General features: G+C 44.4%; 1 protein-coding gene across 2 annotated transcripts in view; it reads left to right on the top strand.

Moving 5' to 3' along the window:
* The window catches only part of AOX1 (aldehyde oxidase 1), a 542,538-nt gene that overhangs the window by 429,508 nt on the left and 97,447 nt on the right, over positions 1 to 15,583 (top strand). For both annotated transcript variants that reach the window (XM_085649034.1, XM_085649035.1), the window contains exons 30-31: positions 82 to 134; positions 3,240 to 3,354. In XM_085649034.1, the coding sequence (XP_085505160.1) occupies positions 82 to 134; positions 3,240 to 3,354 (168 nt within the window). The remainder of the gene's footprint in view (positions 1 to 81; positions 135 to 3,239; positions 3,355 to 15,583) is intronic.

Below are 15,583 nucleotides of genomic sequence, written 5' to 3'. Positions count from 1 at the left end.
TTGTGTTAGATTTTTTCTCCTAAACACTAAAATTTTTCCATCAAAAAAGAAACTTATTGAACAAAATGCTTTATATTTCAGATTGGTGCTGCTTTTGCTTCTAAAATATGTCTTTCAGCAACTGGATTTTTCAAGTAAGGAATACCACCAGTTTCCCCTCTTTTCTGGGTTTAGCGTTAGCCAAGCGCTTTTAATTTTACAGAAATATTTATATGCACATTTCGGATTTTAGCCAGACCTCTTTCTCCATTGGACTGTTTTTGTATCATTCACATATTTCTCCTTTATGCTACAGCAAAGAACAGCGGGTCAGCCATTGACTAACTTCCCTGTGATTGACAGCATTTTGTTCTTTCACAAGGAGCACATCCAGACAAAAGTAGTTCCCTCCATTGCCTGGAAGTACTATGACAATGTATGGCTTTTGAGACCAAAAATATTTTTCCTTTTAGCCAATTTGTTTTTGTTATAGTTGTGGGGCTGACAATAAAGTTGACAAAACAAGCCCTTACAAAGTCAAAAGGCTGGCAACAAACTCAAGACCTGTTGACTTTGCCAGTGCATTTTTAATCATGCAACCTAGAGCAGCAATCACAATGGCAGTGAGGGGGCAGGCATCATCCCTTTTTATTAAGGAGGATCATGAGGTAAGTAGTGCTTTGAGGCCTTAACTTTCAATAGCTGTGCTTTATAGGTTCCTCATTCGTGTAGCTTTGGTTTCTCCAGTGTCTGCACTTATTGACAGTGAAGTTAGCGATCTCCCTCCCACTGACACAAAGGAATGCACAGAACAGGAAATCTAATCTAATATTAACTATTTAAACAATGTGTTCAACAAACATATAATTGTCTTCATTACACATTCTAATGGTTCCAATTATATCCACCTTGGAAGGATGAAAGGGTTACTTCTCTGCCAATATTAACCCGTGGCCTTCAAGCTACACAGAGATTTCTATATCACATAGTCAACTTATAAAGGACTCTTACTGGCAACAGACTTTAATCAGTTTGATTTCATGAAATACTACTACAGGCTCAGCAGATTTTCTACTGTTCTCAAAAGTTGTTTTTTAAAGTATCTAGCAATGTTTTGTAAAACTTGCGGTAGCAATCTGTGTCCAATGTTTACTCAGCAGCTGTCTTGTGGTGACTTCTGACAAAATATTTACTTTTGAGACCTGGCAAGGACGGAGAGTAGAAAAATGTACCACCCTGCATTTGTTGGTGCTGTATTTAAATACTGGCATGTAGTAGTTGCGAAGAAAAGAGGAGAGACATGACGAGTGCAGAACTGAAAAGAATTTAATAAATATGAATTAAATGAGAAAGTTTAGATTAAAGTACATTATACAAGTAGTGCAGAATAACACTGAATGTATAGGGGTCGATTATGATGTAGTTCGGAAAGCCTCCAACCACAGGTCGGAGGCTTTACGACCGACATCTCTGGTTTCATTTCTGTTCCATTCTGACGGGCCGAGCCCAAGCTCAAGGAGCCTGTCAGCCAGTTGGAGGCCCCAGCGTAATACCTTCGAACTGCGTTTCCTCTGTCGGGATTACAATGTCAGTTCCGACAGGCTTTCCATGTCGGGCTTTCCGGAAAGTGACTTTGGGAGCCCCTAGCAGAGCCCCCATTCCTACACGGCCACTGGTTGGGGGCCGAGGGGGCACCTATCGTGCCCCCCTGTTAATCCCTGCATTCCAGTCACGCAGTGCAAGGATTAACAGAATCTCCCATTTCTCCAATGGTGCTTGTGGCAACGGCCGGTTTAAGGGCACAAGCTCCTATAGAAAAATGGGAGTATGCGACTGCACCATGTGCGGTCGCATGGTAATGGCAGCGGCGGGACTTCCAACTGGAGGTCAGTCAGTCCCGAACCCGCAGTGATGTCAATCAGGCCCAGAGTGTAGAGTTTAAAATAATATAAAATATGAGAATAAGGTAGCATAGGAAAATCTAGCGTCAGTAATAAAATAAAATACAATTGTAATGAAGAGAGCACTTTGTAGTGGGAATAAAAAGAATATTGCAGGGTCGAATCAAAGTAAACAGAATATACTAAAATGTATGAAGCAAAAAAGAGCAAAGGAGAAAGCATTAGAATAGAACACACTGGAATGCAGTAATAAAGATTAGAACATAGTAGACATGGGTACAATAGGGTACAATAAGAAAGCGGTGAGTAAAAATAATAATTAAAAAATAATAGATGTGTTAACTAAGCAGACAAGAAGAGAGGAGAATCTTAACATAGAGTAGAAAAGAAGAGAGTGCTCCACTTTATAAAATGTCAAGCAAAACAGTATAGAGTAAAAAGGTTTATTTTATTTATTTATTTATATACTTTATAAAGTGCAACTAATAAAGGTGTCTTGGCGCTGTTGGAACACGATAAAAAGTTGTTGCAGTAGTTGTCTGAGCGAGTTTAGCCAGTGGCTGGGTGCCTGTTACTCCTGCGGGAACAACCAGGTCTTTAAGGGTTTTCTGAAAGTAAGTAGGGAGGGGGCAGCTTTTAGTGTCAATGGGAGGCTGTTCCAGAGCACCTCTGTGGCCCTAAAAAAGCTCTTCCCACCCCAGTTGGTTCTCCTGAAAGGAGGAACAATCAGGTTCATGGCGGAGCCTGAATTAAGCGTCCTTGCCGTGACATACCAATTGAGTTTCTCTCTGAAATGGGTAACTTTCACATGCACTGGCATAGATAGCCACTTGCAAAGGTCTACCCGAATCTCAGGATCAGATGCAAATTTGTCATTGACATTGGCAATTTCTCCATCCACTCTCAATTAAAGGAGTGTCTGCTGTTCTTCTTAATGTGCCTGATTCATCAGAAAGCCCGGGTAAATTAATAAATATATATGAAGCCCTACATCCTACTGATCCCATTAAAAACTTCAAAACATACAATAGCATGAACAAGTTGGTGTTCTTTTGTGGGGTCGGGGTTCATTGGAAATGGCGGGATTTTACATTGTGGTCAAAGAAAATGTGCATTTTGAGAAAAAGCATAACTGGGATTAGTATTTGAGGGTTACTGGTAGACAAGGAACCATTGGTCTATTCAACAACTCTAGTGGAGGCATTTGCACGAATGTCTTTTCTTCCATCATAATCCGTTTTGGGTCCCTGCTTTGGAAAGTATGGTGTGTAGCATATGCCTTCTTAATGAGTATTGTGGTTGATCAAGTATGGATTCCTTTGTCCACCTACATTGTTACAACTTCTTTGTTTCCTCCAGCGGCTATGACTCTGGCATGAATTGGGAAACTGGAGAAGGCCATGTGACGCCCTATTATATTTTCGGAGCTGGATGTTCAGAGGTTGAAATTGACTGCCTAACTGGCAATCACAAGGTAAATTGTAACAGATTTATATATGTACATAGATTTGATTTTAAACTATCTTTTATTGGCATATTTCATAGCAGGTTACATTGTACGTTAGCTTCTGCACAATAGTAGTATCCATGTGGGGCAATAACGAATTAGACATGTCTTTTTCCTTTTTCTTTTCAACTCTATTGCTGAAGTTAACCCATCTTCACACCCACCCCAAATCATAAACACCCACCTAACGGACTACTACTGTGGAACATAATGAGTTACGGACCCCATCACCTGAGTTAAAATGGCAGCTCGGATTTAAAATGTAATGTCACAATCGTAAGTCACAAGTACCTTCCTGGCCATCTAGCACCTACATAGTAAAGAATTTTGAAATAATAATACAACCATGGAACGTTCAGGGGGAGAAGTGTTTCATCTTTGATGGGTTGTGGATACGTCTCCACCAGGGAGTCCCATTCTTGAGCAACGGGGTGCTTGCATAGACCAGCCTTTTTTCTCTTTGGAGATGAATACTCTCAGCTGTCAACCAAGAGGTGGCTGTATGTGCCCACGAATTTATCACCAGTGGTATAAGGTTTTTCCATCTCTTTTTAATATGGCGCTTCACAGACAGAAGAGTCAAGTCCAAATATTTAGTTGAAGCTCTTCATGAATGTGGGCGAGGGAAAAGGCCTAGGATCAGGTGTTTCAAGGAGACAGTTAGAAGGTGCCCGTAATGTGATGGAGGGGGTCGATGACCCTGGTCCAATAAACCTATAGCACCCCACAAGACCATAACATATGAGGTAGGTCTGCGTTAGGGGACCTACACCAAGGACAAAGTAAGGAGACTCCCTGATAGATTTTGGAGATGCAAGGTGTGAGCTATGCTCCGTTAAATATGTTGAATTGTATGTACCTAAAGCGTGAATTGTGGGACATCTTATACAGATATGACAGAATACGGTGCCATTCTGAGTCGAGCAGTGAGCGGCCTCGGTCCCATTCCCATTTACTTTGGAGGCAGCCCCTGGATTGCTCCCAATTCTGTAGATGCGCTTGGTTTAGCCATCGGACCAGGTGTGTACTGTCTCTCAAGGTGGACAGCACTAGTTTGACCGCATTGGGGGCAGGTTCAGAGTTATGGACCTGGAAGGTAATGTTCAGCAAACGTTTAATTTGGACATAAGTGAGAAAATGGCCAGGGGGAATCAAAAAATCTGTCATAAATGTGTTAAAAGACAATAATTTGGCAGTATTTGGACAAAATATCCAGAAAAAAATCTTCATACAAAAATATTTTTCTCTGGGCCAAGCCTAAAAATCCGTAATTTTCCTGGCCCCTGACGACCACGTTTTTCTGGGGAACCGCATCGAGCAGAGGGGCATCCACCCGGTGCCACAATCGGTGACTTGACTGTCCCCCAAATACGGGGCTACAAGGGAAAGGAGCTGCCCTGGCCCTGGGCGGTGGCCATAGGGAACGCGATCTGACTCCGCACGAGCTTCCTGTGCAGACGCTGGTATCCGCGCGGACGGCTGTTGGCTGGCGCACAGTAGAGGAGAGTCCCAGGAAGACAACAGAATAAAAGCCAAGGTAGGCAGAGGCTGGAGCCGAGTTGGGAGAGAACGGAGTCGCCAAGCCAGCCACCCAGCACACAGATCAGGCACGGACAGGATTTGAAAAGGGACGGGGCGGCGATGTGCAGCAGCGGCGACGATCGGAATGAAGGCAGAGAGAGAGGGATCCAAAAGACAGTGAGGAGCAGCACCGGGGGGCCCACCAACGCGTGTCCTGAAGATGAGCCCATGGACGAGGGGGCTGCTTGCGCTCTACACGGCCCCACCGCAGGAGGCATAACGAGGATAGCGGGCCTCATCGTGCGTGAAGGCCGCGAGAGAGGGGCCCATAGAGATGGTGAGGAGCGACGCCGGGGGGATCACTAACAGGTATCCTGAAGCTGGGCCCGGAGACGAAGGGGCTGCTTGAGACATACTCTGCCCCACAGCAGGAGGCGGAACGAGGACGCCCGATCCTTGCCTGTAATCCTTTCCCTCCATGAAGCTAAGACTGGCGACCTACCTAAGGGTTTAAAGCGGCGTAAGCCGCACGCACACCAGACTAGCAAGGAAGCTCCCGTGTAGACAGCTGGGCCCCAGATTAACTCAAATATAGGCCCAGGGAGCGGACTGCAGCCCAACGACCTGTGGTGGGAAAAGCTGACAGAGTCCAGAGAAAGACGGCTGCTGTGGGGGGCTACAACAGTATACAATAAGATTGATGAGAAGCGGAGAGCCAACGAAGGAGGTGGGCAGAACACCGGGGGCCACTTAGTATTCATTCCTAATTGAGCCTGAGGAAAGGAGAGGTCGTTGGGGAATCAAGGCAACCGCAGATGGTGATACGGACCCAGCACGGAGGACAATATCCAAGACTCCCGCCCCACAGAGGAACAGCGTGCAGCCCCAACAAGGATTAGGAACTCATAAGTCACAAACATATGTAGGACCCTCAAGAAAGACCCCAGGCGTATATCCAAACCCTCTATAATTTCTTGGACAAATCCATAGGGTCAGCAAAGTACCGCACATTAGTACCAGCGACTGGGATCCAGGTATAGATCCCCAGTGACCAAAATAACCAACACTACGGCGAGGAAGTGCCCTGAAGGGGCACAGGGCGTACCAGAAAGAATCCTACCAGGAAGCAATTAAAGAAAGAGGGCCCCAACAAACGAAGAATGCAAGAGGGGGTAAGTGGAGGACCCTTTACTGTGAAATCTTGGGAAGATGGGGAAGCCCAGAGGTGCAGGCCCAGTCCAAACCAGCAAAATGGATAACTGCGCCAAATTTTAAAGCCTGTCTTACGGCGGTCATCACATGGATGAAAAACAACCCTCTCTGTTGTAATACAGACAAGACAGAAATCCTGTTGATCGGGAAAGACAATCCCTTTCAACCGAAGGATTGGTGGCCGGAATAGGCAGCAGTCCCCCCTGTCACAGTGGAAGGGGCCAAAAATCTGGGAGTGTGGTTTGACTCCTCTCTCTCCTTTAAACACCATACCCTTAAGGTGGTGGGCACTTGGTTTGGCATGAATAAAACCATGAAAAAATTATTTGAGTTGATTCCGCTGGCTACAAGGAAAACAGTGGCTGTGGCGTTAATACTTTCACGCCTAGACTACGGTAACAGCCTTCTAGCAGGGGTTAATAAACCAACTCTGAAGAGACTACAGGTAGTACAACATGCAGCGGCTAGACTTGTTTTGAAACTTCCACGTAGGTCATCAGCATCTGAAGCTCTGAAAACTCTTCATTGGCTGCCTCTACACAAGAGAATTCTATTCAAACTCTTGGTCATCACCTTCAGAGCTACCCGCCAAATCGGACCAGAATATCTCTCTAGGAGATTTACACCATACATTCCAGGGAGGATACTTAGATCTACATCTGCTAACCTCCTTAAATTGCCCAGTTTTAAACTTAAAACCAGGGGAAGGAAAACTGCTACAGTATTAGGCGTAAAAGCTTGGGAGTTTATGCCTAATAAACTGAGAACGATGGTATCAGAAAAACTGTTTAGGAAAGCTCTAAAGACCTGGATCTACGGAATAAGTGATAAATCCTTTCTTGCCCTTATCTAGGCTCTAACTCCTCATTAGTTGGCCAGTTATCTGTTTAGCACCAGGAGGCTCCTTTGGGAGCGACAGTTTGCGCTCTATAAATGCCCCATTTCATTTCATTAGAAAGCCCGCAATGAATGCAAAAAATAGACTTAATGTCCACAGAGGTCCCCCTGATCAGGGCAGACCTTTCTAAATTGAATGAGAGGTGTCTACGGCCGAGACTCACATTGCCCAGCTCCAGTCAAAGACAATGCGCCTCGAAGAACAAGTGCACACCCTGACACTGCAGGCATCGCATATGGCAGAGCGGCTGGAAGATCAAGAAGGGAGAGCGAGAAGGAACAATATATGAGTAGTGGGGATGCCCGAAGCACCCCCACCAGAGGAGAGCAACCCAGTGTTGATCTGTTCCTAGTAGATCTTATCATCAACAAGCTGCAGCCCCCACACTTGTCGAAGCTCTTTTCCATTGAGAGAGAGCATAGGGCACCGATAAATCCTCCTAGACCTGAAGCCCCGCCACCCACGATTATTGCCAGAATATTTATTCATTAAGACAGACATGCGATACCACTGGCTGCCAGAGCGAAAGGGGATTTGCAGTACGAAAACACCGGGATTAGGTTATTTTCGGAATTTCACTCTTCAAGTACAGCGACGAAGAAGGAGCTTTGAACCAGTGAAAAAGGAACTAAGATCTAGAGGCCTAAAATATATGATGCTCTTCCCAGCTCGACTGCGGGTGATAGCCATAGGGAAGACCTGGCACTTTGCAGCTCCTGAGGAAACTTGGGAATTGTTGGAGGGTTGGCGCACAATTGGCAGGGGACAAGGCAAAGATCCAAACTGGAGAAGTGGACTTTCTAAAGAAATTGGCAAGACAGGAGTGGGGTGAGGCCAGCAGACTCCATCCTTAAGACCCGCTAGCTCACCTAGGGCAGAAGCAGCACAAGAATAGTGAATGGTGAGACCGAAGCGGAGGTAAGACTGAAACAATTTGGGCCCGATTCACAGAACTAACTTAAGACAAAATCCTAAACTTACTACTTTTGGTATTCACAGAAGTTAGGATTTTGTCTTAAGTTTGTCTTAAGACAAACTTAAGACAGACTTAAGACAGTCTTAAGACAGACTTAAGACAGATTTAAGACTGACTTAAGACAAACTTAAGACAGACTTAAGACAGACTTAAGACAGACTTAAGTTAGGATTTTGTCTTAAGTTTGTCTTAAGTTTGTCTTAAGTCTGTCTTAAGTCTGTCTTAAGTTTGTCTTAAGTCTGTCTTAAGTCTGTCTTAAGACTGTCTTAAGTCTGTCTTAAGTTTGTCTTAAGACAAACTTAAGACAAAATCCTAACTTCTGTGAATACCAAAAGTAGTAAGTTTAGGATTTTGTCTTAAGTTAGTTCTGTGAATCGGCCCCTCTGACTTTGCTCCTGATGGCAAACCAGAGAGGTTCACACAAGTAATGGGACTTTGGGACAGACCTGCCCAGAAAACCCAGCGGCTACTACTCCAATGGTACTTGGCTACCAGCTGGGAATGGGCTTGGAAGGGAGGGGGTGGAACAGAGTTTATTGACTTTGGGCCCGTTGTGTCGAGCACCCCCCAATCTATTAGAACTGTCATGCAAGTTCAGGGGCGACAGGCGCTCTGCGGGTTGGAGAGTTGGGGTTCCCACAACCTAAAAAGCAGGGTAGCAGGGTGGGGGAATGGGTGGATTTGGGGGTCTAATTTGTAGTTAAGTACGATATCACAGACATATATAAAAGGAGTGCGAGTAAGTCTGCTACTGAGAAAAGGGCCTATATGGGGGAAGGGGCACTGACAGAGAACATATAAAAAGATGGCGGCCCATAGATGGACCCAGTCCTCAATGAAGATATGGTCCTGGAACGTTTCTGGTCTCAATGGCAAATTAAAAAAGTCGACAGTGTTGCAATTTCTTAAACGACATGCACCTGATGTGGTTCTCTTGCAGAAGACATATATTAAAGGTAATTATTGCAAGGCACTAGATAGATACGGCTACACTCTGATAGCACACGCAGGGTACACCTCTGGTTTCAGAGAAGTGGGAATTCTGACTAGACGTGCGTTCCCCTTCCTCCAAAGTAATGTATGGACAGATGCTCTGGGGAGATATACACCTGTGAGCGGCACATGGGAGGGGAAAAGACTCAACCTGTGTTCAGTGTACTCCCCCTGGGCCTGCAGGCGGCCACACTGGAGGTTCTGGGTCCCTTATTGCTGCAACTGCTGGAGGGCAGGCTGGTCCTGGGAGGCGATATGAATGACACTGTGTCAACGGAACTAGATATAGCCAGCAAACATCCCACGGGGGCAAGCATCACGTGAAAGGGAGGTCAGTTGAAGGGGTTCCTCGAGGCGATGGGTCTGGGCGACATTTGGAGACACTAACACCCAAACACACTAAAACTAATAACAACATTTTCTCCATGTCTAGAAGTTTTTTGGCACCCTGCTTTGAACAAACGGCCCTTCCAGTTTCATCTCAATGGTGTGAGAAGCTGTCTTTCTTTATTGAAAAAATACAAAACATTCAAGATAGCCTAGGGACGGGTTCCCTGGTGCAGAGGGATTCCTCTCATTTACTCCTTCTAGCTCCCCCCACCTCAGCTCCTCCATTTATGAAGTTTCTGCCCATAGCTGGGTCAGATACATTGGCCATCCTCAAATCACTTAAGTTGGGTACCCCGACAGACCCATGTCCAGCTAGAGTTCTGGCCGGGTTTGCTGAGGTGGTCTATCCAGAGATAAATCCGATTATTAATCTATACTTACAGACTGCTATTGTACTTCTGAATTGGAAACAGGCAAAGCTCTTGCCAATTTTAAAAAAACCTTCTTTAGATCCTTTCAAACTTGCTAGTTATCGACCCATCTCTCTCCTACCGGCACTGACAAAGGTTTGTGAAAAGGTGGGCTTTCGACAGCTAGAGGCCTATGTTGAAGCATCCGGTGCTCTTCACCCAGCGCAATCCGGTTTTAGGGCGTCATATAGCACAGAGACCGCACTGGTGGAAATGGCTGAGGCGATTAGGGAGTGCCTGGACGCGGGCGGCAGGGCGGCCTTGATTTTTGCTTGACCTCTCTGCCGCCTTCGATACGGTGCCCCATCAATTACTTCTCGCCCGGTTTTCAAACATTGGCATCATTGGCACCGCCTGGGATTGGATGAAATCCTTTCTGGAACAGCGCACTCAGCAGGTCTGGATGCCACCTTTTTCATCGGCTGCCAGGAAAATGTCTACCGCAGTCCCACAGGGTTCTACCTTGAGCCCTTTATCTTTAATATCTATCTGACTCCTTTGATTTTTCCGGCAGAGGAGCTGGGAGCAAATATAATAGCCTATGCCGATGACACCCCGCTCCTATTTACCTGGAAGGACTCCGACCTGTCGACAGAAACTGCCCAGAAATGTCTCTCGTCCATGTTTAAGTGGCTTACACGTGCCCAACTGAAATGCAACGAGAACAAGTCGGAGGTCCTTCTGTATGGTCAGCTTCCGCCTGCCTTTAGAGAAACCTTGTGGCCACCAGACTTCCCTTGACCCAACTTAGTGGGCGATCCAGCAAAGAACTTGGGGGTCTGTTTCGGAGAATACCTTCGGTGTTCAGTGCAATTCAAGAAACTCACCGGAGTTTGCTTTGGCACCCTTAAATCATTAAGAAGGTTCTTCCCCATGCTTCCAAGGCCAGCCAAGGAAATGGTCACCCGTGCGCTCATTCTCTCCCGCATTGACTATGCCAATGCTTTGTACATTGGCATCCCTGGATATCTGTTAAAAAAACTGCAGACCATACAGAATGCCGCGGCTAGAATTCTGTTTAACATCTCTGGAAGATCAAGCGTAAGACAGCATTTACGAGATCTGCATTGTCTTCCTGTGGCCCACAGAGTGCAATTTAAAGCCCTCACTCTGGCTCATAGAGCCCTGCACGGTCTTGGACCAATGTATATCAGGAAGCGTTTTGCTTTCTAGGTCCCCAGCAGATCTTTGCGCTCAGCCACCCAACGACGGATGGCGATCCCCCGCTTCTGCAGGACGCGGCTGGGGGGTCAGTCCCTCTCCGTTAAAGCAGCTATGGCATGGAATTCCCTTCCCTTGGAATTACGGTATATCCAGGACTTTCGACTCTTTAAAAAACAACTTAAAACCTTCCTTTTTAATCAGCCGAATTAATTCTTCACTCCACTGGGTCACGGTTACTTTGCGCGCCAGGACACTCTTTAGTATTTGTGTGCGGTATAAATCCACTATAACATAACATAAGATAACATGAAGCATTATACACACTTGTCTACAGCAACTGGAAGCCTTTCAAGCTTGACTACCTCATTACACAAGGTTCTGGGCTGGGGGAATTTAGGGACGCCACACATGTGGCACAAGGGATATCCGACCACTCCCACTGGAAGTAAAGTTAGCGGGCCCAGTGAGGGACCACAGACTGCTACAGAGAATAGACCTGTGGTTCTTCAAGGATGAAGACCTCAGGGAGGACATGCGGGAGGGGACTGAGCAATATTTTGAGGACAACGTAGTAACGGTTGAATCCAAAGTGACCCTCTGGGAAGCATTTAAAACGGTCCTCAGAGGTCAAGCACAGGTGAAAAGAGGCGCCACGACAGACGAAAGGAAGATGGGTCCCAGGACTGCTAGATACAAACAGGAGCAAGTACAAAACAGGGGCGGAAATAGCCAAGGAGTTTGCCAAATACTATGAAGGGGTTTATGCATCTTGTTCGAAACAGACAGAGGAGGACTGTGGAGACTTTCTGGGTGACATTTCCCTGCCGTGACTCACTGAAGAGGACAGGGAGCTGTTGGCGGTAGACCTGACGGCCACTGAAATTAAATCAGCATCTCGAGACCTACAATCAGGGAAAGCAGCAGGACCAAACGGCCTGCCAGTAGAGATTTATAAGGCCATGCTGTATGTAGCAGCTGAACACCTGCTAAATATGCTAAACCAAGCACAGCAGGAGGGCATATTACAGTCGGCCCAACGACGGCGGTGATAACGGTAATCCCAAAACCAGGTAAACCACTCAACGAGTGTGGGTCATATACACCAATCTTGCTACTCAATTATGAGGTGAATGTGCTAGCCAAGCTCCTATCTACGCCCATAGCCAGAGTGATTACCATCCTTATCCACCCAGACCAAGCGGGGTTTATGCCCAACAGGAGCACTAGATTAAATCTCCGAAGGTTGTTTGGAATACTCCACATAACAGATAAATGCCCCAAGGAGCAATCAGCCCTTCTGTCCCTTGATGCTAGCATGGCAGTCAATAGTGTGGAATGGAACTACCTCTTTGCAGTCTTAGAACGATTCAGGATGGGTCCCAAATTTATAGGATGGGTTAAGCTCCTGTATGAACAGCCATTAGCCAGAGTGCGGGTAAATGCCACTGTGTCCTGCATGTCTACCCTACAGAGAGGTACTAGACATGGATGCCCACTATCTCCAGTTATGTTTGTGATAGCCCTGGAGCTACTCGCTGCATGGGTACGGCAAGCCTCTTTGATCTGGGGATACCGATCGGGGAAGAGTGGGAAGATCAAATATCGCTCTACGCAGACGATATCCTACTATACGTTAGAAGGCCGAGACACACAGTTGACCGCATTTTACAGATCTTCCGCTTATATGGGGAGTACTCAGGATACTGAATCAATTGGGATAAGTCCCTGTTATATCCCCTGGCCAGGAAAGCACCCACCACGACATCCAGATGCGTAGTACCCATGCAAAGACGAGGTTTTAAGTATCTTAGGATCTACATAACACGAGATCCACAAGAATTTCATAGACAGAACGCGGTCCTGCAGCTCGATAGACTTATAACAGATGCTAAACGCTTGCGTACCCTCCCTCTGACATTGATGGACCGGGCAGCAATGTTCAAAATGATGGCTCTCTCACATCTGTTATATGCATTGCAAAACATACCATATGAAGTGCGCGCTTCCTTTTTCCAACTCGGAACTCGACATGTTACTGTGGTGTGAGGCGGCCACGCGTTTAGCCCTAAGTTAGCTCCAAAGAGGGGTCTATGACGGAGGACTAGCAGTACTCGACATTCATAGTTACTACTGGGCAGCCCAACTAGTGAATGTGAATGGATGGATGCTTGAGGACAGGACGGATCCAGCATATAGGGTTGATAGACTGACAATGGGAGCGTGAGGCCCAAAGGAAATACTTAACGCTAAGCAAATAGGCAGGAACCTCCCAACACACACCAAAACAGTGGTCAATATGTGGTCCACAGCGACTAAATATTTGGGTTGGGAGGGCAAACTCACAGGAATGACACCTCTAGGGGCAGGCGACCTTCTAAAGGGAGTAGATAAGCTGGATGGCTTCCCCAAATGGGAGTTACTGGGGCTAGAGATGCTGGGAGATGTTTGGAGGGGACGAGCATACATTACATTTGCAGATTCACAAGTGGAATATGACATGGGGAAAGGGGAGTGGCTCAAATACATCCCATTGGGGCACGCCCTGCGGAGATACATCAGGGGAGAAAACTGCCTCACCATTAGAAGACAGGATATTGACGGAGCGACTGCAAGATTAAGCCATAGCCCTACTCTATAAAAAAGAATCAATAATGCCCCGGATCCCATGGGCGCCCTGAGGACTGCCTGGGAACAAGACATAGGTTTCCTGCAAAATGAGGACTGGGTGGAGGGGTTCCAAGGCCAGAGAGAAGTGGCAATATGAGCAAAATTCTGACTTATACAGCTCAAAGTGCTGCACAGGGTATACTACCCCAGGTCAGTGCTACACAGAGTGGGACATAGCGAAAATGTGCTGTGCCATAGAGGATTTAATTCTGAGGGTTCTTTCTATCACTTACTTTGGGAATGCCCAGCCCAGCAGGGGTACTGGCAATGACAAAAGTGGTGGGCATGGAAGTTCTGCTAGAGCCAAAATGCATCCTTCTGGTAACTGCTACAAATGACGATTGGCTAAGGCATGTAAAGCAATGGCTGACACTGGCTGCAATAGTGGCAAAGCGAAATGTCGCAAGGAAATGTGGGGCAATTGCCACTCCAACTGTGGAGGAATGTGAAAAGGATTTAGAGTGGTGCTGGGAAGCAAAACATACAATATAGAAGAGCAGAGGGTGCCCTAAGAATAAAGAGAGAATTTGGGGGGCCTGGCAGACATATCGCGGATTATAGGATGGACACTGTGATATAACGTTTATTGTTAATTAAGAGGGAAGTAAGTCATATTATGCATAGTAGTTGAAACTTTAAAAGGAATGATGCCACAATATAAATACTCCTTGTATGTACAAATTATTGTTTACGTACCAATAGAGTTTTAAAAAAGTATTTGCTTTTAGTGTTTTTATTATTGTTGTAAAAAATATTAATTTAGAAAATATCATTGTATGTAATATCATTTGTAAATGTTAATTAGTATGTAATGTATTGTAGTATAGTATTTTTTATTTGTGTTTTAGGAAGATCATTTTTTACATATGAAATTGGTGAAATTTGTATTGTTAGTTGTATGAATATATATAACAGTTGAATTATTTTTTTAGTAGCGGGATACTGAGTTTTATGGGGATGGGGTGGGCAATTTTTATTAAAATGATGTTTTAAGTTTACATTTTTAGGTAATAATTTTAAAGATATTCAAATTAATAAATTAGAAAATTTACATTTATTATATTAATATTGCCTACATATTTTAATTTGATGTCAATTAATGGTACTAAAGATTATTTTTTAATAAGAAAAAATAAATATAAAAAACATATAATATTATTTTAATAGAGTAAAATATTTAGAAATATTTGTTCTTAAAATGTTACATTTTAACAGAATATTTAAAATGTTAAATTTTTATTTTTTGTTTTAAAAATAGATTTTTTAATTTTAAATTACTTTTTTTTTTAAATTACAATATTAAAAATATTTAAATATTGTTTACATTTATGAGTACTGATTTGGTATTATGGTTTAATTTTAATTTTAATGTTTATGAATAGTAGTAAATATTTTCATTTATATTTTATTTTTTAATAGTAATTAAAATAGTTGTATATTTTAAAATGTAGATATGTATATACAGGTTTGTAGTTGGACTAGTGTGCCTTTCGATAACATTTTAGTTAATGCTATATATGGGAATATGGTGTATTGGTTGTGTATGTAATATTTTTATTTTGTAATATGTTATGTAAAATGTTTTATTTTGAAGTGGATATTGTAAATTTCACCTCTCTAGCATCTAACACCTTATTTACTAAACCCACTCCAATCTAAACCTATCTGAAGATGTCCAATGGCTTCTCTAAATTGCTTTAGATTGGAGTGGGAATAGTAAATGTCACCCCTTTAGTGTCCAACACTTTCTTTCCCCAGTATGGTTAGATTGGAGTGAGAATAGGAGATGTCACCCCTTTAGTGTTCAACACCTTCACTAAATAGGGTTTGATTGGAGTGGGAATTGTAAATGTCAACCCTTTAGTGTTCAACACCTTACCCTATATGGTTAGATTGGAGTGCGAATAGGAAATGTCACCCCTTTAGTATCCAACACCTTCACCGAATATGGTTTGATTAAAGTGG

This window comes from Triturus cristatus, chromosome 3_2 (assembly GCF_964204655.1).
Source record: "Triturus cristatus chromosome 3_2, aTriCri1.1, whole genome shotgun sequence".
NCBI classification, from domain to species: Eukaryota; Metazoa; Chordata; class Amphibia; order Caudata; family Salamandridae; genus Triturus; species Triturus cristatus.
Note: the sequence above shows the minus strand (reverse complement) of the source record. Positions and strands in the feature narration are given on the sequence as shown.